Source organism: Camelus dromedarius, chromosome 7, assembly GCF_036321535.1.
Source record: "Camelus dromedarius isolate mCamDro1 chromosome 7, mCamDro1.pat, whole genome shotgun sequence".
Classification (NCBI taxonomy): domain Eukaryota; kingdom Metazoa; phylum Chordata; class Mammalia; order Artiodactyla; family Camelidae; genus Camelus; species Camelus dromedarius.
This window is the reverse complement of record NC_087442.1, coordinates 16,925,669-16,952,839: the sequence shown is the minus strand read 5'-3', so window position 1 is coordinate 16,952,839 and position 27,171 is coordinate 16,925,669. Positions and strand designations below refer to the sequence as shown.

At 43.0% G+C, this 27,171-nt stretch overlaps 1 protein-coding gene across 3 annotated transcripts in view; it reads left to right on the top strand.

Moving 5' to 3' along the window:
- EXOC4 (exocyst complex component 4) overlaps positions 1-24,525 on the top strand; it is a 702,098-nt gene extending 677,573 nt beyond the window's left edge. For 2 of the 3 annotated variants that reach the window (XM_064487345.1, XM_010975676.3), the window contains one exon: positions 18,952-20,362. In XM_064487345.1, the coding sequence (XP_064343415.1) occupies positions 18,952-19,189 (238 nt within the window). In that variant the 3' untranslated portion in view covers positions 19,190-20,362. Of the gene's footprint in view, positions 1-18,951; positions 20,363-20,394 lie in introns of those variants that run through there. The other variant, XR_836802.3, reaches the window with a different exon arrangement.
- The last annotated feature ends 2,646 nt before the right edge of the window (positions 24,526-27,171 follow it).

The following is a 27,171-nucleotide window of genomic DNA, read 5'->3' as shown; positions in this document are numbered from 1 at the left end:
CTGCAGGCTTACTTGTTTCTTCCTTGCATTTTCCCACATTCCCCTGCAGCTGTAACAGTAGTGCTGATATGAAGCAGGGTAGTTAGGTTAACCTTGGTTAGTAGCACTGGGCTGATTAGTGATGGATTATGGATTAGTGACTAGATAAGCAACTTGGGGATTGAGGCAGATCGAGCTTAATCATAACTCTACTTCTGACTTGTGGATAACCTCAAGTAATCCTATTGCCAAACCAAATTTGGGTCCACTCACCTACTACATAGCAAAGCCAATCTAATGACACCGGGTTGTGGTGAAGGAAAGTACAGCATTTACTGCAGGGCGCCAAGGAAAGAGAATGGGAAGGTTGTGCTTAGAAGACCCAAACTCCCCAGTGGCTTTCAGGGAGGGGTTTTTAAAGGCTTCGTTTGGGGGTTGCAATTCATAGGCTTTCTTCTGATTGGCTGGTGATAATGTGATAGGAAGATGCTTTGTGAACTGTAATCAGCAACCTTCTGGTTCCATCCAGTATGGGGTCCACTGGGCTTGTGGTCAGCATGTAGTCAGCATCCTCTACCTGGGTGGGGGTCTTTGTTTCTGCAGAACATCTCGAAGATATGTGTCAGATTGTTACAGATATCCCTTGAGGAGGAAACGAAGACTCCGTTTTATCACTTAACTACATTTTTAAGCTATCATTACTTCTGTCACTTGACTGCTTTTCCTTTGTTTCTACATTCTCTCACTTCCCTAACTGATAACTGCTCAAGCCTGCTCTTTGGAAGTCAGGAAAGGCCTAGGAGACTAAATCCTTTTTCTACAAACAAGAATCGTTGTACATCAGGAGCTTTTGCACCCAGGAGGGCCTCACAAGGTCCTGCTTGGTTTCAGTTCCCTCTTTTGTTTGATACTCCTCAATCCTGAGGGGAACAGGGGTGGGACAAGAAAGGAAATACAGTTTGTGATAAAGAGGTTAATCATAAATTCAGCAGGGGAACTCAGTTTTAGGGGGACTTGATTTCAGTCTCCTGTGTTTTCTTCCTCTCATTTCCTGTCCTGATCCTCAGATCATGAGAGCAGCCTTGCCCTGGGGCCACAGAAGAATAATCATAGGTCCCATCCTGCTGACAGACAGAGCTCCCCTCGACTATGTGTCGAACACTGTGGAAGTTCATTAGGTTTTCAAACGCACTGAAAATTACGAGATGCTAATTCTGAAGGTAGCAAGGGTGAAGGAAATGGAATAAGCCCTCTCACTCTTTCTACCACCTTCTTCTGCAGTATTTGTGCAAAATGGGTTCAGGAGTCAAGGCTATGTTTGCTGCTTTTTGAATAACTTTTGGCTTTTCCCATTAAGATCAATATATTTTTTCTTTAAAATTTATACCCATCTTGCCCTACATTTTCCTCTCAAGTACAGCCCCAGCTCAACCTTGAAGAGTCACTCATTACCATGAAGAAAGAGCTGAAGTTCAGCTGTGTGGAAGAACAGATCATTGCAAGTCCCAACTTTCACTTTAATTTAGCAGAAGTTAGCACAACAGCCACACTTTGAGCATTCACCTGCACCTCAGCTTCTAATTCTTCCCCCATCTGATAGTAATATTAACAAAATAATATTAATGTATTCTTGACAGGTATATGTATTTGCATAGCCCTTTACAGTTCATATAGGGCTGTCACAAATATGATCATAAAGGGTCTCTTAATGATGAGTGAACATTTTTGTCTCCCCAATCTTGATTCTGGATGTAAACCGTTTTCTCATGGTCCAACTCAAGAGTTTTTCTGGAATGATCTAGGGGCGGTAGTTTAGGGATCTAGCTGCTGTTAGCTAGCCTGGTGACCTTAGGTATTTGGTTCTTGTGATGCTCGATTGTGAGAATGAAATCAGGTAAACCTGTAAAGCATTTGGCATGTAGTAAGTGTTAAATAAATAGTAATTGTTTCCCTTAATAATTAGTGGATCTTTGGCTCAATTATATTTCTGTTATTCTCTAATCATACACACAAAATTGCTCCCAATCCTAACCTGTTTTTCTAGTTGTTATAAATTTTTCTTGAGAACTGAGTACAGGGATGGAGGGAGTTCAGAGGCATTTAATGCAAAGATGCGGGGGAGTCACAGAACCTGCCAAAGTGTGGAACCCTGAGAAACGGCTTTAGTTCATTTCAGAGGCACTTAGTGAAAATATGAGCTGGTGAAAATGTTTCCATGTCTGTCAGCTTACAGAATCTTTTCTGCAAATATCACAGGAGAACACAGAACTGCAGCAAATGTCTTGATTAATGGATCAGCCTTTACAATAGCATTGGCTGTGGATGGACATCTTCTGTGTAGCTAAGACCCGGTTCTAGCTTATAAAATTAACATTTTTAAACAGTGTTATTGAGGTATAATTTACATACCATAAACACTAACCCTTTTAAAGTGTGCAATGCACTTGTTTTGGGGTTTTTTTGTTTGTTTCTGTGTTTGTTTTGGTATAGTCATAGAATTATACAGTTGTCATCACTAGCTAATTTTAGAACATCTTCATTACTCTGAAGAGAAACCCAGTACCCATTAGCAGTCACTCCTCATTCCCCAACCCCACCCCTGGCAACCACTAATCTACTTCTTGTTTACCTGTTCTGGATATACCATATAAATGGAATACATGTGGTCTTTTGTGGCAAGTTTCTTTTAGTTAGCATAATGTTTTCAAGGTTCATAAAATTAGCAGTTGTCTTAATGTTAGGAAATGAGACTGAATTAAAAATTTAGGTACCCACCCCAACACCTGGCCTGTTGCCTGCTCTGTTTTTCTTTTTTGGTTGGTGAGGGGAGAAGGAGGAAAAGGAAGGTAATTTATTTTTACTGAAGTAGACTGTACATACAGTAAACTGTACAAATCTTAACTATACAGCTTGATTACTTTTTACAAACTGAATACACTCATATAACCCCCACCCAGATAAAAGTGTAGAATATTAGAATCACACCAGAAGCCTCCTTGTGCCCCCTTCCTAATCATTATCCCCACTAGGGTATTTCCTAATTTTACTTACTTTTATTGAGACAGGAGGGGAAAGGGCAGGTCACGAGCATCAAAAGCGTGACATAGCCCTTGAGGATATGACATAACTGGTTAGAACCAATTAAGCCCAAGATGGTGGGAGATTTGACTTCCCGTGGACCTTGAGCCTCATTATACACTCTTTGTAATATATTAGCATGCTAATGACACACCCACAGGCACCACAGTTCCCAGGCTGATCATAAAAGGCCAAAAAGTGGGCAGGGGCCCAGTTCCTAGAAATCCTCACCCCTTCCCCAAACAGTTGGAACAATACTTCCACTTGTTAGCATAGGAAATTACCCAGCCCAGAAAAACTAACCGCCCCCGCACCCCAGGGCCTCTCCTGCCTTCTGAGACTGCCCGCACTCTGCCTGTGGAGTGGTATCTCCCTGAATGGATGGACTTTGACCTTACTATGGAGTGTCCATCTCCTAGGGGCACTCTCCCTTCTGAGAGGGGCCTTATTCTGTCTATGGAATGTGTATCTCTAAATAAACGTGCTTTCACTTTCCTATGGCTCGTTCTTGAATTCTTTCTTGCGAGAGACAAGAGCCTACTCTCCAGTAACATTACTTTTCTGAGTTCGTTTCCCTGCACACCCACATGCAGCATGTGGTCTCCCCACCTCCACCAAACTCTGATTTCAGAACAGTCGGGTCCCCAGCGCTCCGGCCCTCAGTCACTGCTTCATTACTGTTGGTTCCCATGGGAAATGAAGCAGCACGGAACCTCTCAGGAGCCCCTCACTGTGCACTCTGTGTCCTCCTGGCATTTCTGGGCCAACTGACTCCAGGCCTTTGTCTCCAGCTTTCCTTCCAAACCCCAGCGCCCCCTCAGCATGGGCCATTAACGGGGAGGAGGGGGCATCCCCCCCCCCCCATCAGGTACCATTTGTGGCAAATGTTGAGCTCCCAAGGCAAGTCTTTTGAGGGGGAAACTGCCACTTGCAGCCCCCGCCCTGCCATTAAACTCACCGGCTGTGTCACCAGCTGGTTTTCACCCTGAACCAGAAGGATATTCCTCTCATGAAATTCTTTGTGTTAGCTGCTCTGTAGAAATTTAAAAAAAAAAAAAAAAAAGAATCTTTTATTCAAGAAATTAAGTTTTCATTTTAAATTCACTTTCTGGTCTTTGAAAAACTTTGGTTTCTGTGTGGTCCAGAGCTATAGGTTAGCATTAGCATTTAAATAGAGGTATTAAGCACACTCAGAGACCTTTCTCTCATAACGTTGCCCTTTCTGAGAGGTTTTTCAGATCTGATACTTTTTTCTTCCCTAAAAAAAGAATGCAAATGCTATATATATTTTCCCCATAAAAGGCCCCCCCTTTTTTTTTTTAATATACAGACTTAGGAGAATGGCAATGATGAGCAGTCTATCAGTCTTTTTATATGGAAAGGGTCAGTTTAAAAAAATTGCTGTTTCATCCCTCAATGCCTGATTTTCTCTGCTGACTCTAAGAATGAATTTTCCTATGGTTAATTTTATCCTGCCATGTCTCATTTCCCTCCAGACACCCTCCTGGTACTCAAATCCCATTTCTGAACTAAGAATTCGGTGCCAATTCTTGCTATGTACTATGGCGCTCCGAGTACCAGTGCTCCCAGAAGCCCCCCCATAACTGTAGTAGAAAATCCAAAGGACCAGGGTTTGGATCTAGTGTCAGTCTCATGAAGAACGTGACCTTCTCAGATCCTCTGTTTATCTGCCACACGGAGCTTATTAAGCCTGTGGTGCATGGTTGTCAACAGATCAAACAAGGTAGTGGATGTACTCCTAATTTATAATTGTATTTATAATTAAAAGCATCTTAGACACTCCTTCCGTCACACTGAGCTCCCTCAACCAGACCAGTGGAGGAGTTAGGGACAGGAGGTACCTTCTGGTGAAAGGTAGCCCTCCTGCCTTCTTCTGTTCTTACTGTCAGTCCTCCCTTTCCCCTCTGCCTTATCTCAGTCCACCGGAGGGTACTGGACTAGTTCCATGCCATTGGTGACCTGAACAAATGGTACTAGAGGAGAGGGCCTGGATATGTTTTTCTGTCGAGGTATTGGCACTTTCTCTCTTGGAGGTTGATTTTGTCCAGCTTCAAGCTTGGGAACAGGAGTTGTGAGGAAACCTAGAAGATTGATACGGCCTGAAGAGCAAACCAGGGAAAAGTTGGGTAGTCCTGACAGCCCAAAGGCTCTCTTGCTTCTCAGACTGTCCGTCCTCCACCTGCAGCTGGAGAGGTCTTTCTAAAACACAGCCATCATCATGTTTGACATCTCTCTAAAATCCTCTGTCTTCAGATTCCTCTCCATCAACTACAGCTTTGGTTCCCAAATGCCAGAGTGTAAACTGAAGCTAGAGCGTCGTCATCCTTAGAAAAGGAAAAAAATAATGACAGTGCAGTGAGTTTGTGAGTTCAAAATGAAGATGTGACTTTTGCTCAGAGATTATTTGTTTTCTGCTTGAGAAGTATTAAAATACCTTCTTTTATTAAATCCTGGTAATAATAGATGATAATTATTTTGTCTTAATAACCTAGGCAAAAGGCTAACAGGTTTCAAATAGTCTCACCCCTCAGCCCTTTCTTCCAGCCACCCATGGAAGTCCAGTGTCTGCCATGACACACAAGGTCTGCTTTCATATGGCCTTAGCTTACCTTGCTAACCTCTTGTCCCTCCTCCCGCCTCCACACACCCCTTCCACTCCGAGGAGGGATAAACCATTTGTAGTTCCTTCTGAATACCATGGTCTCCCTACTTTCCCACCTACTTTGCACAGTCTACCTCCCTTGCTTATAAGAGAACTTTCTTCCCTTCATGTTTGCCTCATTGTTAATGTCTCCTCCACAAAGCCTCCCCTGTCTGATCTAAGAAGTACACAACCCTTCCTGCTGGTCATCTTAGAGAGTCTTACTTGTACCTTTATTACAGCTGCTGTCACATTACTGTAATTACATGGCCGCTGTCACACCAGACTCTGCACCTCGAGAGAGCAAGGACTGTGTTTTACTCGTTTCTATATCCACAGTGCTTACTATGTACTACCCAGTGTGTAACTGATGCTTAAATATTTGTTGAGCAAATAAACAAAAGAATTTTGAAAGGTACTATATAAGCACTAAGGATGCTACAGGGAGTCGTAAGACAGTCTGTCATCAGGAAGGCTGCATTCTGGAAGAAGATAATAAATATGTATTATGGTACATCCATATAATTGAACCCTCTGCAGCCATTAAGAAGAAAGAGGCAGGTCGATATGTACTGAAACAGAACCATCTCCAAGATAAATTGTTAAGTGGAAAAAGCAAGTTGCAGAAGAGCATGTAAACACCCTTTCTCTTTAAATGTGTGTATGTCCACACACACTTGCACATACACAAACACGCACACACACACACAGCTGTGCTTGTATATGTATAAAATATATTTGGAAGGAGACCCTGGAAACTTTGTGACAGCGATTGTCTCCAAGAAAGGACACAGGCTTGGCGGCAAAGAGACAGGAGTGAGAAAGAGACTTTGCCCTATTTGCTTTTGTACCTTTTGATTTCCTTATTCAACAAAAGCTTATATGTTATGTGCCAGGCACTGTTCCAAGCACTTTACAGATGTTAATGCATGTAATCCTCCTGACAACACTATGAGGTAGGTCCTGTCAATATCATCATTTTATGGATGAGGAAACTGAGGCCCAGAGAGATAACTATTGCAAGTTCACACAAGTAGGAAGTAGATAACCCTGATAACTTTTTAAATTGCATCACTAGTTCAAAAAGAACCTTAGTTGTTGTGTTTTGTTTTTTTAAGAAACAGATACTACTCTGAATGATACATGGTAAATGAGTGACCCATGCAGTAGGTAACGGAGAAGGAAGAAACCCTCAGGATAGCTTCATAGAGGATAGGGGATTTCAGCAATCTTGAAGGTTAGGCTTTAGATACACAAACCCAGAGCTAAAAAGTACTAAGTATGTTCAAGGGACATTGGTAGCTCAGTTTGGCTTAACTACAAGGTTGATCGAGTGGACAGAAAAGATGGAACAAGGGCCAAATCCAAGGCCTTGGACATCAGTGTTAGAAGTTCGAAATTTATCCTATTAACACTAGTGAATACACAAGTCACAAGTTGTTGTTTTAACGCAGAATAGTGATCTGATCCAGTTATAACCACAGAAGTTTAGTCTAGGAGGAGTTAGTGATTGAGAGGCTCGAGTAGGAGAGGATTATAATAACCCAGTGAGAAGTGGCTGAGATCCCTGATGTGAGACTGGAAAGAAGAAATGAGTATGTAAGATGTTGCATTGATAAGACCTGGTGACCAGGAGGCAAAGAAATGAAGAGTGAAGACTCAAAGCAGAGACTGACATTTTGAGATTTTGCAAACTCTAGTTCCTTCATGGAACTTGCCAAATTGGCAAGTTAGGGAGGCCACCGGATATGGGCATCTGGTAGAAATGTCTGCAAATCAGTGAAAATGAAGCTTTGATCTACTCAGAGACCACCTCTTGAAAGAGAGAGAGAGAGCATCTCATGTACAGATAAGACATTGGGAAGCAGACAGAGAAGGGCAAAGGGTGAGTACCTGACTGGGGAGGAGGGGGAGGTGAGGAGGCCTGCAGTGGGCAGACGGAATAGGGGCCCATAAACGGAAGGAAGGAACTGAGGGAGCGGAGGGAAGAGCCTAAACCACTAGGCTCAAAGAGATGAGTCCAGGGTGGGAGCTGTCGAGGGGAAGGGCCACTGTGTGTGTCCACTGGGATGTCACTGGTGACCTTTTTAAATACAGTTTCAGACAAAATGGAGGCTTTGAAGGATATCAAATACAAATGATTTTTTTTTTTTTTGAGAATTTAGTCAATGAAAGAAAAACCAGATGAGGGAAAGAGTAGACACAGGACTGCGCGAAGGGCTTGGAGTTTATGGTTTACTTTGGTTTGGTTTTTTTTCAAAATATGAGAAACATAAGGATATTTAGGATATTTGAAGACAGACACGAAAGAACCAGTGAAAGGAGTAAATGCTAGAAACAAGAGTTCCAAACCAAACCAACCCCAGCAGGATCTTAAAGGTATCAGGAGATTAGGATCAAAGGCATAAGGCCAATCTTAGAAGAAAAAGAAGACTAGAAAAGAAACCCTCATTTGAATTGAGAGTGGAAAGCAGGATTAATGAAAAATAATTTCAGTGTGGAAGATATGATAATGCACACAATTATGGTGAAGTAAGATCCAAGGAGATACTATGTACACGACCAGTACAAAGTACAGTAAAAGTTAGCTGCTGCTTTTTTTTTTTTACCATTTTAACACAGCGTGTGTCCTATGATGTCATTTAATTTCACCCTCCAACCTACCCTATGATGTTGTATTATTTACCCCATTGCATAAATGAAGAAACTGAAGTTCACATTGGCTGAGAAATTTATTATGTCAAACGGGTTAAGTAAAAAATACGAGAATTGTTAGAATCATGTGTAATTTTGCCAGAGAATGAAAGCAAAGTTGGGGAAGACTGCAGCTTATTAGCCAAAACAGATTTTTTTCCCTCTGGGCCCTCCTCCCCTTTTGCATTTGTAACCGGTTTTCCCAAACATCCACATCAGAATTCCATCAGAACACCCCTTAGCCTTTTACACAGAGCGACTCTTTTATTCCTGGTTCCTCCCCTCCCAGAGTCAGAGAATCATTGACTGCTTTTACCTTGTGCTCTTAGTGAAGTTTACTAATTGTCCTCTCTCTTATTCATTCATTCATTCATTCCTCTTCATTTATTGACCACTCACTAGATGCTCTGTTCTCAGCCCACGGGGTACAAGGAATGGTACAGAATCCAGCGTGCTCTCACATTCACATAGAGCCTGCACTCTAGGCCGGGAAGCAAATGTTTATTTACCTAATAAATCCTTATACAACATTTACTCTGTTCCAACCACTCTTCTTCATTATTTGATCCTTGTGACAACCCCATTTACTTTTTCCTTTTCTTAGATGAAGAAGATAAGGCACAGAGAGATAAATTGCCCAAGAACCTACAAATAGTAAGAGGCAGAATTAAGATTTGAACGCAGGCCCCTGACTCCTGAGTCCATGATCTTAACCACTGTGTTATGCTGTGTCTCTAATTGTGTATATGTGTGTATGTATATACACATATATATTTTAAAATATATAAAATATATATTAAAAATGTATTTTGGAAATACATATTTTTGATGGAGATGAGAGCTAAAAAGAAAAGAAAAGCTCAGTAAAAGGACAAAGCTTGTTGAGGATCGGACAAGTATCATTTTAGTTAAGGTGGTCAGGGAAAGCCTTACCTATTGGTGAGCTGACATTTGAGCAAAAATTGGACTGGATCTCTTTTAATCTTCTATTTCCCTCCAGCCTTCTGTCCCGTTAATCCCATTTGGTGCTCTTTTCTGATTTTATTTCAATTGGCTTATGATAGAAAGCAATACAGAACTATGAAGTGCAACAGAGGCCGGGATTATCATCACCTCCTTGCCCTGTAACTGGTACTTTTTTAATAGGAAGTAAGAAAATGCCCTGGTTCCATACCCTTACCACCCTACCCCCATACCCTCATGGAACAAGTTTTCCAGTGCTCGTCTCCCAACTATTGAATATAGGAGGTTAAAATTTCTTCCAGACAAATTCACTTGGGTTTTTCTAAGGTAAGTCTCACTTCATTATTTGCCACCCATAATTCTAAATTCTCTGATGCCCTTTGCGTTATTTCTGTTACTTGGTTGCTGTTCCCGACCTTCCCCCATTTCGTAACATTCGACCTTTTCAGCACTCTTTGTATGTTCTTGCACATTAATTAAAGTATTAGGTGAGATCAGTTATAAGGCAGTGTCCTTAGCATTCACTGGGTGCTTTCTCTTCTGAATTTGATTTGTTTCATCATTACCCTTTGTTTGCTTTTCAGCCTGTGTCCTATCAGGGGTAGCCATTCAGAATAAATTCATTTTGTTAGTCATATTTTTTTAGAGGCACTGTATAAAATGGTTCACTGACATCCAAATATATATTCAGCCACAGTGGTCTTTACATCCACCAAATTCATACTGCTGTCCAAAGCTATCCATCATGTTTGTCAGAATACTTGAGTCTTTAATTAAACCCTGCTGGATATTGTACATGTTTCCATTAGCTCCTTCTGATTTAGTCTGTTATTTTCCTAATTGACATCCGTTCTGAGTCACGTGCCCTTGAATCTCAGATGGCCCATTCTGTAGCTTTGGTTTACTTAGTCTTTCTCTCTTTCATAAATAACCTAAGGGTTTAGCAAATACACCCCTGAGTGTTTGCCGTTGGGACCTACTGATTTGCATATGCTCACACTTTTCAAATAATCCCTTGAATTTTTTGGTTCCTCTGCCAAAACCAGTTTCCTTTCTAGCCCTTCAGTGCTAAATGGTGCAGTCTTTTGTCTTGGCAAAGTACAGAAACTTCCTATAACATTATTGAGAAGCATATTAGGGTCCCCAAAACTGAGATCAGGGGGAGTCAGGGTTTGAGTAACTCAGCCAACTGCTGGCTGAATAGCAATCTTTGCATCTTAAGCCCCCAGCAGTAATAACCGCTTGCAGTGAACTAGCCTTTCAGTCTTACCCAGTTTTTGTCTTAACACACTTGTGAGATAGCTGGGTAGAGGTGGAGTCAGGAGCTAAAGAATACAACTAACTGGCATCTACCAGCATCCATCCATTATCCTGGTCTCATTAGCATAATATTCTAATGGGTGTGTTCTCTCATCAAAGCCATGCAGTCCATTCCTGTCCTCACTGACCTTTCTCCCCAGACAGTACAGGTAGAGAAGAAGCCCTGTATTATAAATACAGAAACCCAACACGTGTTGCCTTTCACTTCTCCGTCCCATCACTAACTCTGATAGCAACTTGAAGCCGTAACCTTGGTTTCTGCGCCTTGTCTCAGCCTTTCATCTCTTCTTTCTCATGTACCAAAAAAGAGTTGTAGAATTAGCAGGCAGGCTGGCTAGCAAACCCAGGATTTATTTTACTTTAAATTAAATCATTGGTTTATTGAGTTTGAGAGACCTTTGATTTGGGCCTGAATTGGACTTTTTTTCTTTTAAGTGTAGATTAAAAAAACCTTCTGGAAGCCAAGGACTGCACCTCTGTATGTTATATTAGCATTTAACATGTTATTAGAGCTTCCTAAGCATTAGTAATAATACCAGGTTTTCATTGGAAGAAATCCTTTACATTATTTACTGAAAAGTTGATAATTCCATTTCATTACTTAAAACTGAAAAAGCCATAGGGCCTTTGAATTATTTTTGTTCGGCATATCTTAGCAGTTGTTTCCCACATTGCTAATCTGAGAAATATAGACAGTGTACAATATAAAGGCCTGGTGCTGATTGGTAAACAATTTGTAGTGCTGAGGCCACCAAAGTGCATGGTAAGTGCTTTTATCAACCTTTATCAACCGGTATTAGATAAATTTTTTTTTAATTGAAAAGACTCTAGAAAGCGATATTCAATAATTTTTTTTTAATGGAAGAGACTCTCCCAAGTGATACCCAGCACAGCATGGCTCTCCTTAACCTGGACTCACCTTTTGATAATCAAAAGAACATTTACAGGAGTCTGAGACAAACACAATTATGAAAGTAAAATGAAGGACCTAAATAAAAAATCACAGAACAAGAGGGTAATTCTATTCACTCTTTCATATTTCATTATTTGATAACATCAGAAGATGAACCCATCACAATTGCTTTGGCAAGTGCAAACAGAAATGTGCCTGATCAATATTTATTAAAACCTTCAAAATGGGAGAAGGCGTCGAGCAGACTTCTTAATGGACTGAATAATTATTCATACAAATGGGGTTTGACCAAAGGCAGTGCCAGACCAAAGAGACACAGTTTTAATTGTACTGAATTTAAAATGCAGAGCTTCCTCTAACCCTGTGTTAGAAAACTTAATTTCAAACATTATCTGATGTAGCAGAGAGAGACATATGAATCCTTAAGTTGTTGAGGAGGAAGTTTTAACCATAGAGATTTATAAATGTAGACTGTGTTCCGAAGGTGGGGAGCAAAATGTCTAGCAAAGGGAACAAAAAGCCGTTTTTCTTCCCATTTCCGCGACTGTCACTGAGCCTGGGAGAGGGTCATCCTCTCACAAGTGCTGCATCTCAAAGGAATTCCTTTTTGTGGTTGTATGTTCTGAAGAGAAATAAAGCAAGGCGCTGGCCACTGCTATCAAAAATATTAGGATGTGTTCCTGAGGGCAATGAACGCAGCTGACTTTTTACATTTTAACGTCTCCCTGGAAGAGCCACCCTGCCCCAGCCCCCCAGGACTGCTGAAGCCTGGTGGTGATCAGAAGTAGGCCAGTAGGTGACAGCCGTTTAAGCACAGTGCCGCGATGGAGGCAGTGGTGTGTGTGCCACGTCACATAATGAAAATGTACTTAGATGACTCATGAAAGCCACTGCAAGCCTACAGCAGCAGACTCCGAACTCTCTTTGCCTCTTGAATGGTTTTCTGCTGCCACCAGCTGAGGGAATTTCTGCACTGTTTTTTGTTTTTTTCTCTAAAGACCATTCTCTACTTCTCTTCAGGATTGTCCTGGACCAAAACTGCACAATTTGTTGTAAAGAGTGTTAATAGCTATCCTAATATAGAATACAAATTAATTTTGCCACTAAATGCAAATTCTTTAGCTTTTCTCCACCGTAGTTTTCTCACCCCTGAAATGCAAATAACTACAACTCTTTCAAATGAGAATTTTCAATCATGTCTGTAATAAACTCTTAAGCTCTTTGAAGGGGGAGACAAATGAGAGCAATTATGTTGTATTTTTTTTTTAATAAAGTAGTTTATTCTTCTGGCACACAGAATTAGCATCCATTTTCTTACTGGTCTAGAAAGAACATCTGAGCTAAGTTTACACTTGTTCAGGATGTTTTCGAATTGATCACTACTGCATCTTATGGCTTAGGGAAAATCAGCATCAGCTAATTCTGGTGGAAGCCCAGGATTTTAAAGGACCAAGCAGAGGATGCTGTAAATGTTTTAAAATTCAAAAAATTTCCCGTGCTTACGTAGCACGTGCGATAACCTGTTTTTTTCTCCTATGGGAAGCAGGGGGTTGAAGAGCTGATAGTAGCTGCCCGGGGTCACAGCTAGTTAGGGAGGGAATGATAGACTTAACCAGAATCCGAGCTAAGTTGATCTCTTGAGTATTTACTTCTCTACGTCTCTCTGCTATAACTACCTCTCAATTATTTATGGGATGATTATCTAGTTTACGGATTATTCAGTTCCTTTCTTTTCTCTTTCCATTTCCTGCTTATTACCATATATACCATTGAGTGTGCAGAGAAAACAGGAGTTGAATGTCCTACCTGACAATCTAGTGACCCATCTACTACTGAGTTTTTATTAAATTGCTCATAATGCTGCAACTATTGGCTGAAAAGAATTGGGGGAGCTTCCGTCAATACTAAATTATAATCAGGTAAATTGTTCTTCCTTTGAAACTTACATTTAAGAAGTCAGCTTCAGAGCCCAATTCTCTTGTTGACAGTAATACTATCGTTATCTCCGGAAGGACTAGATGAGAAAGTCTTCATAGTGAAATTACTTAATTATCCCCTTTCCTCTAGCAAGTAATGAATCAGGAGGGCAGCCAACTTTTGGAAAGAAAGGTTACCTTGTCATTACCAGATTAGAGGGGCAAAAGGGGAGAAATAAAGAGACAGAATGAAAAAGCCCAAAGTCTTTCCTGTAACTCTTGAATGCTGAAGATACAACATGACTTCAGTATCTGGTTTAGAGCTCTGGATTCCCAGATCAAACCTAGTGTGATTCAAATATTACTGCCAAGTGTATAAATGAATTTTGAATTGCCACGATACTGGCTCATTCCATTACAATGGAAGGCAGAGGGTTGATTTAGTTTGTGAATTTTATTTACTTCGTATTTCCTAAATCATGGCTGGAAATGATTTAGCTAGACAAGTTCCCTTTGCAGTTAGTACTTTTGCTTTTCACAGTTTCAAATACTTCAGTATTACGGTGGCTTTGGAGCAAGGCCTCAGACAGATCACTCACACTCTCCAAAGTTCAGTTTGTTCATCTGTAAAATGTGGGTAATTGCAGTACTTACTTCAAAAGGTTCAATATGTTAATGAACCTGAAAGTTAGACATTATTGTTAATATTGCTACAATCAAGATAGACTCTAAAACATGAGACATGGCTGTGTGTCTGTGGAAAATACAGCTTCCATTTGAGGATCTAGGTCTCCAAACCCTACCCAGTAGAGAGGGAGGCAGCTGGCCAAGCTTTCCCCAGGGACTGTAGCCAGTCCCCCAGTCAGCACCTGCCTTTCACGCCCCACCATCTAAACTTTATAGACCACCTGCAGGTCCAGGAGTAAGAGTTGCCCTAGTTGGGAATAATTGGTTTTATGAAGACTTTCTTCCCTCCCTTTCCAAAGAAGAGACCTGAAACTGTTTCCAGTTGCTTTCAGAACATAGCGATACAGTGACAACTTCTCAGAGATACAGTGATAACTTTTACACTGAGTATGGATGGCACAGTGGGAGGGAGAATCAAGGATGAGAGACTAGAACATTCTTTGCTCCTTGTCTGTGAACATTTATGAAGAGCTCTTAAAGAGAAGTAAGAAACACACGAATACTCAAAAGATGCAAAGTCATCAACAATTTGTTTATACACATATGCATATCCACATACATTAAAAACTGATACGTAGGTGAGAACCTGTTCAGCTTTATGTAAATTAAAAGAACAGGAGAAACTAGGTGTTGTCATGTGCTGTTGCTAGGAAGATAAACTGATACAACTTTTTTAAAAAGCCATTTGGAGGCATTGCCTAAGTCCTAAAAAATATACTTACCTTTTGACTAATTCTGCTTTGGAAATCTATCCTCAGGAAAGAAAGTTTTTTAAATTGCAAACAGCCAAAGTGTCCAATAGTGTATCAATCTAGATATTTTCAACTATAAGAAAGAAATTGATAGAGCATTACATACAGGGAAAAAAATCTGAAAGGAAATGCCAAAATGTGGTATGTCTCTATGGTGAGATTATGTGATTAATCTTTTTTCTGCTTAATCTTTCTGTGTAGTCTGTATATTCTATATGACACATACTAATTTTCCAATCACAGGTAAACAAACTTTATTTTTACACTTTGAAGAGAAGATCTGCCCAACTTACCAAAATACCCTTTGTATCCTTACTGGTATAAATGGTTTTCAAACACAATCAGTTGGGGAGAAGGAGTTGCAGTACAATATCATTAAAATAAAATAAGAAGAAAAAAAAATGAGAAAGAATAGTCTATGGATAAAGAAAACATGAGGAAGATATGACAAAGTAATCTGTACCAGAATAAAATATAAACATGGTCGTGTTACAGACTCTGAGACCAGTCTGTGTGACATCACACCTTCACTTTTCTATCTCTGCCTCTCCCCAGCCCCCACTCATCCCACTTGGGGAACTCTGCCCATAGACACACAGCAAAGGGAGAGAGAAACCACAGGAAAGAACCACCTTCTCCAGAATATCCCACCCATCATGGGGGACATGGATCTCTGGTTTCTGAAATGGGATATTTGGTCCACATCTACCAGTTGGTCCCTGGGTATCACGGGCTGTGAGGAAACCTGCTCTACATACATCATGAGCCAGAACGGATCTAAATCAAATGTGTGTTCAGTGATCCGATGGAGGCAACAGAGTGCTGTCTGGTATAAAACATGGTGCCCTGGAAGCCATGGCTGCTATTTTAACTTGTGCTGATAAAGATCAGGCTTTCATTTTCCTAGGGCCTCAATAAGTGCTGATAAATTATTTATCTGCGTTGGGTTACATGTTCATTTCAGTGTGTCAGTGTTTATCACGGAAGATCATTCTAATTGTGCAGTTTGAGGCATTTTCCTGTCTTCTCCTTAGGGCGCCTCGTAGCACCCATTCTCCACCTCTAAGTAGAACTGTTGCTGCGCTGATTTAGTACAGTCTTTGCTCCTGGGTGCTATTCTGAAAGATGAATGAATTTCATTCTGTCTTTAAATATTTATGTTTCTTTATGATCTAATATATCATCGTGGTTATGGGGAATTTTTTTCCCCCTAACTATAGAAAACACACCATCAGTTACCTGTCAATTTTGTTTAATAACTCAGCTTTGTAATTCTGGGGCACGGTTCATCCGAGACTCTTGAGGACTCTCTTAGTCTCTCAGTCCACTTCAGAGTGTCATTCTGAGATTTATAAAGGTCTTCATTGCACAGAGGATATTGAAACATTAAGGACTTAAGTGGCATGCCCTTTATCACTTATCACATTGGAAGATCCAGGACTAGAAATCCAGGCATCTTTGTTCTGTCGTTTGCTCCCAGCATGGAACAGCCATCGCTGTAGAAAAATCAGCCAGTATCCCTGGAAACAATTCATCAGATTTTTCAAAAGAAAACCAATTTCACTGAGTCAGATAGGTTCGGTGTTACTCCTTAAGATAAATAATGAAAATATCGACATAATGATACAAAGACACACAATTATTTTGGTTTAATCTCAGTGAAAAGTATTAGGACCCATTTACTACTTCTGTCTCCTTCCCTCATGCTTTTAGGTCCTTGGCTTAAGGAGATGGGAATGGTTCTGTAACTCTTCCCCGCACCAAGCAGACCCTGGCTCAGCACGGTGGCTGGTTCCGAGCATCTGGGGATCGGGCTTCAGGAATCTGTACTTCTCAGGAGCTCCCCAGAAACTCTACCATTGGAGAGCCGCCATTCTAGAACTGCAGCTATCAAGTCCCTCCCAGCTTTGAAAGATCACGAGTCCCCAGTTCTCTAATATTCCATGCGGCAAATCTAGAATCAAATGTGTGTTCCTCCTGAACAATTTTTAAAATGTGTACTTAGATAGTTCCCTAAAGGACAGCTCTCTCCCTCAACTGTGTACCTAAGGGAAAAAGAATTCAAGGATGGAGGGCCTCATTTCTCAAAACAGGGGCTGGTATCAGAGAGGAGGCCGTGGGGTGGCCTAAAGATGTCCCTGATGAAGAAATCCAAGGCCTCAAGGCCCCAAGTCCAATAGAACAGGATTTTTGAGTGAGTGACCCTGATAATAGTTCAGCAAGATCCCTTCACCCCGAGTTGCCTGGGGCCCACTGCCTTGTTCTGTCCCTTCATTCATGACAATGCTGCCTTTCCTGGGAGGAGGAGAGAAGGAAGTAGCGTGTTCCTGGGGAGACTCCCTCTGTCCTTTGGCTGACCAGCTGTGATGGCATCACTGACTCAGAGCCTGCACTGAACTGTACGTCCCAGGTCACCTGTAGTAGCTGTTCAGCACATAGCCTCAGAGTCCAGTAGACTCGGTGAGGGATGGAGGTGGCATGATGCTGGGCTTAGGACTGGCTAGTGGCAGCCTTCTCCCTCCCTGACTCCCACCTTCATCTTCTCTCTGCACTGAAGATTCACTCTAATGAATGTTTCTCTGACATGCACTACGTTTCTCTCCATCACCTGGGCCAGTGGCCTTGAGCCAAATGGCTCTCAAGTCCCTTCCTTTTTGCTATTATACCTGGTCCCCTCCCAGACCATCCTGCAGAGTGCTGTCACATTGATCTTCCAGAAGCACAACTTGGAATGCTGCCTCTGTCCTCAACAGAACCGGGGGCCCCAGGGTTGGGGGGTGCTTTACTGACCTAACTGGGCCTAAAGTTCTTTATTGATGAAACTAACCGGATGTCAGACTCTGCCTCTGGCTCTAAGTGCCTTTTCCCGTGACTCTGCCCTGTTCAGCTCTACTCCCCGGGCTGACCAGACTACTCTTCCCTCTTTTCTTTGCTCATCTCTTTTCTTTTCCTTTAATCTAGAGTTTCCTTCCCAGAAGCCCTGCCTGCCAGTATCCTACCCCGTATGAAGTCTTCCTTTATCCTTCGCCTTCCCTTCAACAGGTGTGATCTCTCCTTCCTCTGCTCTAATTCACAGCATTGATGCCTCCCTCACAGCACATGGAATATTCTTGTCTGTGTCCATGAAGAATATTGGACTCCGAGTCAGTACCCTGGCCCAGCCACTCAGTTTCTTTGTGACATTGGGCAAGTCCTCTAACTGCCCTGTGCTTCAGTTTCCTTATCTGAGAAGAGGGTGTAATAGCTCCCTAGGTGCAGAAAGGGTTCAACGACACAGTACATGGAAATGAACTTAGCCATCAGAGACACAATCGATATTTCTCTGCTTTTCATTCCCTTTCCTACTTGTCTCTGAGCTGTCTGAAGAAAGGAGCTGTCTTGCTCACCTTTATGTGCTACTGTTACTATTATTACATGACTATTAATGCATTATTATGAATATATTTTCAATAATAATGGTTAATATTTATGAAGTGCATAGAATTGTGTCAGGCACTGTTCTAAGTACTTTATATGGATTAATTAATTCTTCCAATAACCCTAAGAGTTACCATAACCCTATGAGGTACTGTTATTATCCCACTTTATGGAAAAAACCACGTATTTCACAGGGCCTCCAATGAATGAGGAACGAATGAGGGATTGAATGATACAGAAATGATTCACAATGCCTGCCGGCTGGTTCTTTCTCTCTCTCTTGCTTCTGTACCCCAACCTGTTCTTTCTTTTGATCTCCTGAGGAGAAAGTCTTAAGTGAACTGAGACCCTGAACTACAAGAGGTCTCCATTTAGGCTTTCTCAAGAAGTGAGCTCCGGGAATCTTGTCCTCCATTATCCTCATAGGGCCTCGAACAATGTCTAGCGATCAGTAAGTGTTTACTGAATAGGTAAAGTAAGTAGTTTATAAACAGCACCTCCATTACGCCTAAGACCGCATAGGTGGCTGACAGTGGAGACACTGAGCAGAGTTCTGTCTTGCTTTCTCAGGCAGTACTACGAGATGCTGTACAACACGGCCGATGAGCTCCTGAACCTGGTGGTGGACCAGGGCGTGAAGTACACGGAGCTGGAGTACATCCATGCCCTGACCCTGCTGCACCGCAGCCAGACGGGGGTGGGAGACCAGACCACCCAGAACATGAGGCTGCAGCGGCTCAAGGAGATCATCTGCGAGCAGGCTGCCATCAAGCAGGCCACCAAGGATAAGAAAATAACTACAGTTTAACTGGGTGCACGGCAGGGCGGGGTGGGGGGAGTGGTCATCTCTGTTTCCTTCGTCATATTCCTCCCTTGGGTATGTTGTCTGGTATATTCTGAGCTGATTTAGTTTTCTCTGCGCTGATTCTTGAGTGGAGAGAAGGTGTAAGGATCTTTTTCTCTTCAGCTTTGGCTTTTCATATAAACTCTAAAGGGAGTTTGCAGTACTGGATGCTCTGATTTAACATTTATTTTAATGCTGTCAATTCCAGAGGGTCTAGGGTGGGATGGGGAGGAAGGTTGTGTCAAATTGGACTCTGAAAAAAATGCATGAATTACTAATGCCCAGCGATCTTTGGAAAGTAGATTGTTACCTAAGTTTTAGTCCCTTCCTAAAACCGCTTAATAGGGTTCTAGAACATAAAGAGTAGAATTTCTGTTCTCTTGCCCTTGTCAGTTTGCAATTCGATGTCAACAGCTTCCCAGCTGGCTGCAGTTTTCAACAAATTTCCCAAACCAAAACAGGACAGAGCTTTGCGGGAAAAGTCCTTTTATCTCAGTCCTTAGGAGAGTTTTGTATGCAGTAGCCCGGACACAAGTTATAGGTTGGTTGATGCCTTTTTTGTTTTTATTTCTGCTGCATCAAAACCAAGAACTGTCAAATTAGTGACAAAAATGGAAGAATGAAAGGTGATTCAACCATCTTCTGGATTTTTCTCCTCCACCCTCCAAGATAAAATCATGGTTAGAGAACTTTGAATCTCACTTGAAACATTGTCTGGATGTGGAAGATTCTTAAATACTCGCTCTCTTTATGAGCCCTTAGGTCTTTCTCACCTTAGAAGGTAACCCAGATGAGTACCAGGAAGCTGAAACAGCCATGATGTTCCTCCTCTGTGCACGCATCAGCTGTGGCCATTTCCAAAGTGCTCCCGGCTGGTGTAGGAGCTCACTGTGTCCAGTACACTGCGCCTGCCCACGTCTCCAAGTGCTCTTGCTGCCTGTGGTTGACGTGTCACAGAAGAAAGCAATGCGCTGATTGAAACATGGCTTGAAAACACGTGGAAAGGAGAGCAGGAAGGACTTGGACCACGTGAGGTGATACCTCATGCCCTAAGGGTCCAGAATTGTATACCTGTCTGTACAACTTTGGTCTTGGTAGAAAAAGCAGAAAATTAAAAAATATTTCAAGAACCTTAAACATTGTGTGTTGTTTTTCTTGTTTTTATTCAGCAACATTCCATGAGAACCCAGGATGTGCCCAGTGCTGCCAGGCATGTAGGCGGATGCTAGATAATGAGGACACCCTTATTACCCACCCCGAAGGCATTTGGGAGCTGGACGCCAACCAGAACCTTAAGAGATGTGCGTGCAGGCTCAGTCAGAAACCAGGCCAGAGGGGCAGCTGTGAAGGGAATTCAGCAGGCAGCTGGAGGACGGTCCTGTCTTCCACAGGACTCGGGAAAGGATGTTATAAATCTGTGTAACTTCAGAGGCCCAATTGGAATGAAGATGAATCTATGTGGAGACAATCATGGGAAAATACACAGCATCATTGGAAGTCATTGGTGGATGGTCAAGTGGATGCGGATGAGCAGGGCACAGCCACCTCAGAACCGACCGTCATTTAGGGCGCAGTGGAGATTTCCACATGTTGCCATGCTACTTTGGGGATGTTTTGTGGGACTGCTTTTTTGCTGTTCACAGCCATGACTGGAAGTCACTCACGAGCTCCAACAAGCATGCCCGCTGATAGGTAGCCACAAGAGTTCACTCTGGCCATGAAGACCACTCCCTAAGTGTGCTGCTGCAGCTAAAATGCCAATCAAATAGGCCTCCCCAGAAAGAGCACTAAAACAAAGCAAACCACTATCTTGTTCTTCTACAAAGCGACAGAGTGGACGCATGTTGCATGCTGCCTACACTACTGTCAGCACCATGGAGAAGGCTCACGAGGACCCATCCTGAAGTGGGCAAGAGACGAGAGCACGAGGAAGGAGGGCTTTGAGGTGAGATCCAGCCTGGACATCAGAGAACTAGCTCCATAAGCAATAGCTGCCCCCAGGAAGAGCTGCCTTCTCTCATTGTCACTGTCTCCTCCTCTCTGGTACCTAACACCTCCCATTCCTTAAAGCAGCCATGTCGTGAATACTTTCTTTCCCTCCATACCCAAGGGGCTGGAAAATAAACAGTAAAGGAGTCTCAACTTAGCCTTCCTTAGACTAGATTCCTTAAGGAAGGAATTGAATTCAGATTGGCTCCAACTCTTGATATATTTTGGCAAATTGTGTTCTGAGAACTACTGTTGGTGGTTTCTTCTTCTTCACTGTTTTGTTACTTTTGATTATCGTATTATCACTTGTCATTGCACCTCTTAATTTATAACCAGTACTCTGGATGATATTGTGTTGTTCACCCCGCAAGCACTCATTTTTACCTGTGCTCTGGATACAGTTTGTCTCAGGGACTTTCATCCTAGTACAGTGTTGTTATTCCTACTTCACAATGGATTTTTTTCATCTTACTGCCCAAGTAGAACTTTCCCCCTCTCACATGTGATTACATCTCTGCTGATTAGATGATGAACAAAGATACACATTCCTCAGGCAGCCCTTGGCCAAAGAGGGCCCCTGCTTCCAAACTGTGAAAGACAAGCAGACAAGTCAGCTCAAAGTCACTGGTAGGACCAGGCCTAAGTTCCCACAGCCCATACCCTTGAGACAGTCAGTCTTGCAGAACGTGGCGAGGGGCCGTCCACCTGGAATTACTGCCCTCCGCAGAGTGACCTCAGTCACAGACGCTCCAGCTCCTCTCCAAGACCTCATTCTTGCCTGAATGTTTTCTTAGCCAGACAGGCATTAATTTATGTTTCAAATAGCTTGAGAAGAAAATCTCAAATTCAGCCAAGTTGAATTGGCAACGAAAGCCGAATCATTCTTACTGTCAAGTCATATCCGTGAATGTCTTAGCCCTAAGGCGTGCGTTCAGTCAATCCAAAAGATCTAATTGCCTGTTACAGTAGTAACAAATCCTGATCCAGATTCATGCAACGGTAAGCGAAAGAGACAGCCCCTTGTGGGACACGGAGCGTGTACTTCTCCTCTAATGAAGAGTCATACAGCTTCTGCTCAGATCTTGCCCTTCCCAGAGTCCATATTGCCCAAGGCTACCCTTTCATTTAGGAAGACATCTGATAGGATGGAGGACTGACATCTTCAGCCCAACGCCCTGCTACCCTCTGACTGTATCTCACTGTTCCCTCCTTAACTAGCAAAGAGCTGGGAAGTTCACCCTTGGCCGTTTGTTGATGGAAATAGACTCCTGCCTCACAGGTTCCATGAATGTACCAAGGCCATTACATCCAGGATTCTTGCTCTGAGACATGGCTGTGGCTGCCTCCCCAGAACCAGGGCACAGAAATCTCACAGGAAACAACAGAGGGAACCCAGGATTCGACAAGCCCAAGCTTGACTTCACTCCATCGGAGGCAAATCTGATGAAAAGACCAGCAAAATGGCTGTCATTCTGGCAGGATGTGCAAACAAGGAGTGTCCTGATTAACAAAATTTTGCTTGAAAAGCATTATGTGCGTGTGTGTGTGCGTGTGTGTGTGCGTGTGTGTGTGTGATAATACACACACCTGAGAGCAATTGTCTTAATGTGGCAAGGATGTAAAACAAATTGGGCATAATTTGGAGGGAGGGTAATGAGGTACCGAGAACAAGAAAACAAAGGATGACTGGGCTCAGCAAAGGTCTCGACTCCATCCTAATTAGGCACAGTTGTTCTAAGAAGCACATAATTAATAGGCATATGACCAGATGTGAAATGCAGCAGAGATTCTTCCTGAATTGGAAGTTGTACTGAAGTGTACACAGCTGGAAGTGGTTGTCCTAATTCGGCTGAGGCAGAAGGCCTGCCTGGAATTTTGAAGAGGTGTAGTAGGAGGCGCACCACGGGTTTACACCTGAAAACAACTAATCGTATTCCAACTGGGCTGGGGTGTAATGAGATAGAGCTAATTAGCAAGCGTGTGATGAGATGCAAAAGGCCCTGGAATTGAGCTGGAAATATCTTTAAAAGTGAACTAAGCTGCAAACCCCAGAGAAGCATTTCTGCTAATGGAGCTAGGTGTGAGTGTGACACAGTGTGACAGGTCTGAGGTGCATACCTGGGCCAGAGACTTACGCCTGTAATTAAAAATATCGCTGGGACATTCACACACCTGGAGCAGGAGTCCCTGGGAACCCGAGAAGGCAATGACCTGTAAAAGCTGCACGTGTATTTTTTTTAATGTATATAGTTTATTTATGTACGTACAATGAGGGGAAAAAAGGTGCTGTCAGGTGAGCATAGTTATTATATTCAATCTCATTTAGAAATGTGGCCTCAGATTCCTGCTGACTTTGCAAATAGATACTCTAGGAGGAGAAAAATTGGCACTCTCCTCTGCCCAAACTTATTTAGTTACCTACCAGGCTGAGTTTTCCTGCATAAGAATTTATTTACTGTGAGAGAGCAGGGACCCCTTGGTACCTGGTTTCTGTTGCTGTTTCTGTTTTACGATTGCTGTTACATTATTATAGATGCCATTTGCTGAACACTGAATGTGTGTCAGATGCTGTGCTAAATGCTTCACCATAAACTTCCATTTAATCCTCACAGAAATCCTATGAGACAGATACTATGAGCATCCCTACTTTCCACAGGAAACTAAGGCTCAGATGAAGGACCGGACCCCAGGCCGATGCTGACACCTGGGTTCATTTTTGGAACCTTCTCTGTTCTCTGTCCTGAGCCAAACTTCTCATCCCGTGTGGCAAAGGGAGAGTCCCTCACACGGCCATTGGAGTTCTAAGTGACATTCTCTGGTAGTTTGACACCTCCATTTGCTTTGTCCTCTCCTGTGGCCCCCAGAGGGAGCCATTCCCGAGCTGAATTTGGGGCTGCCTGCCTTTCTCCTCTGCTCCTCCTCAGCCCCCTCCTGCCGGAGCCCCCTGTGGCCAGCACATCAGCATAATTCTTGGAAACAGAGCCCTTCGGCACAGGGGCTGAGCCCAGCCAGCTGGAGCCCCAGAAGGGACCCACACCTTGGCCATAGGCTGGAGGGATGGGGAGGTGGGGGCTTAATGCTCAGGTTTTAGAATATGCTCTGCCTTGGCTCAGAATGTCACTTCGGCCTTTTACAAGTGGTTTGCTGTTGTACAAGTTACCAAACGCCCTAGGCCTCAGTTTCCTCATCTGTGAAGTAATAATAATAGCTCGGTCCAACACTATTGCTCTATAAAGTAAGAGAAGGGTGTTCAGTGCCTGGAACATAATGAGTACTATGTATACATAATAAATAATATTCTAATAAAGGTATCTTGTCTGTTTCTATGGCGTGCCATTGATCCCATATCTGGAAAACTTACTCTGTTTAGGTGGCATAGGAGCACAGCCACCCTGACAGGCCCTGCTGTTGTGAAGGCCTAGGTGTTGCCGGATGGAGCCCAGGATTTAGGCCTGAAGCCCCGCCTGCTGAACAGCGCTTCCTGATTTTGTTCCTCCAGCATTTCCGCCCCCTCTCCCACACAGGACACCTGCCCTCGGTGTCTGCTTCCTCAAACCTGCCTCCTTTCGGGCTATAGGTGAGTTTGCATCACATTGCCTGCCAACGTGTTATGTGCCTCTCATTAAACTCTGAAGGTTCCAGTAGCCTTTAGAGACCAGGCCTTAACAAATGAGATGGTCTTCTGCTGAGGAATGTCAGAGCCTGGCTCTCTAAGTCACAAACTGCTCCGTGAAACTGAGGTGAGAAAAGTGTCACTTCTAAAAATTTTTTTTTCTAAATCTAACTCTAGCTCTCACTTACCCTTCTCGGCCAAAGTCCAACTGCAGTAACTTTGTGTGTTTCCTCCTGGGGAGGGGAAGGGGAACCTTCTGTGAAGACAGTATGGTCGTCAGTGCCTCCTGATCACTTCGTCACCCCTGCTCCGGACGCCAGCTGCCCTGGGGTGCCACAGCTCTGAATGTGGAAGTCCTCTCCGGTGTGCCCAGGCTTCAGTGTCCAGCCTCCACAGGTGATGCCCCCACCCAGTCACCCCCACCCAGGGTCCTACTCACTGAAAGGTGCTGAGTTAGGTGCAGGTTGGCATCACCATGGAATCTAGGGCCTCTGTCTCTCTCCTCAGCTTTGGGGGATTCAGCACTCCAGGCTGGTCAGTTCTCCCCTCTTTCTTTCAAATGCCAAAATGTCTTATTTTGACCACTGGGAGATCCAAGGTCCTTGCCCAAGCCTAAACCTTTCAAAACAGTAGCCTGCTTGTGGGAGTCCCCTCTCTTCCCTCCTCTTTTCTGCCCCACTGGGCCCCAGGAACAATCCCCAGAAAGACTCCCATGGGGTGGCAGAGGGAGAGAGTCTTGATTCTCATTTAGGGTGAAGAGATGACATCAAGTAATTCCTCAGTAACACCCTATTGTGGATTCATAAGTGCTGGATAGAACTTTGGAGAGCTTTTGTCCCAACCACCTCCTTTTCTGAGGGTCAGGCAAGGAATTCTAAGAGAAGAGAGTGGGGACACTTAGTGACAGGCAGGGCCAGCACCCAGGTCTCCTAACTGCTCATCCCAGGGAGCATGCATTCAGGATCCTAAATGTGCCCGACGCCATCAGGCTGCCAAGTGAAGGGGTAAGAAAGAAGACATGGAAAGGAGAGGGCAACAGATGTGAATCAGCTGTGGAATATTGCAAGCCAGCACGGTGCTGGAAGTTCCATTCTATGGTGCAGACTAAATAGCTGAGGAGTTCAGAGAAAAGAATAAGGTTGTAGGCTACTGTTAGCCAGATACAGCTTAATGGAGGGGTTGGAACTGGACTTTAGTCTTGAAGAAAGTGTAGAGCTGGGGATAGGGTGGGGGGTACTAGAGATGAAGGAGTACATTTTGACAAACCCTACAGTTCAAATAAAGAAGAAAAAATTAAGCAAGAAAGATAACTCAGAAGAAGGATTGGTAGAGTACGGTTAGGAAAGCTAGTCGCGAGGGAAAACTAGTGAGGGAGGAGGCCCAGCATAGTGGTCTTCCTTTAATTATTTGTTCTAAACCTTGCTGGGAGTCAGTGGATACATGGGACCTTTGAATCTCCTGGGATTACATGTATGCAGCATTTGGAGGGATGGCTTGTTAGTGTAGTCTGTGAAATAAAAGTCTGAGATTTTAATCAGATTCTTAATATTTCCTGCTTTCTACTGTCCAGGAATATAGTAGGATTTCATTTCCTGGCTCCTTTGTGTTTGCGTGGGACCGTACGATTAGTGTGGCCAATGAATTATGAATACAGATATATCACTTCCCAGCCAAAGCATTTAATTACCTGTTTGCAACCCTCCAGAGCTCACTGCTCCCTCTGCCACAACATCCGGTAACATTCCAGACAATGAATGCTCAGTGTGTGTGGGTCCCAGAGGGAGGAAGATGCAGAGCCCCAGCTGACCTACAGTGGACATATGATGTAAGCATAAAATGAATTTTTGTTGTTTTAGGCCATTGAAAATTGTGGGCTGTTTGTTACTACAGCATAGCCTTGCCTGTCCTGACTAATGTACATAACAGAGACTGACCATGATGAGGGGAACGGAAAGATCAAGGGCATTTTGAAGAAGGATGAAGTTACTATGTCAAAGAAAACTATTTGAGTGAAGTGATGGGAACAGGAGCCAAATTTAGAGGCTCAAGGGGGAGGAGGTGGTGCTTTGCCAGCATCAGGTGCTCAGTCAGCACATTGGCCCTAGAGATGGAGGCAACAGAGATGTGTTGTTCACTCAAGGAGCCCCCTAGTTTATTTATGTCTTTGGCTTTTTCTGCCACCTTCATTTTAACTCCTGTAATATTAGTGAATCACATACGTAGGTCTTTAGTTCAGTGTTCCTAACTATTCATAAGAAATCTTCTATAGATGTCAGTACATAGAGAGAAAAAAGTTATTTTCTTTTGTAATTAACAGTTATTAAAGCTTAAAACCTCTACATTT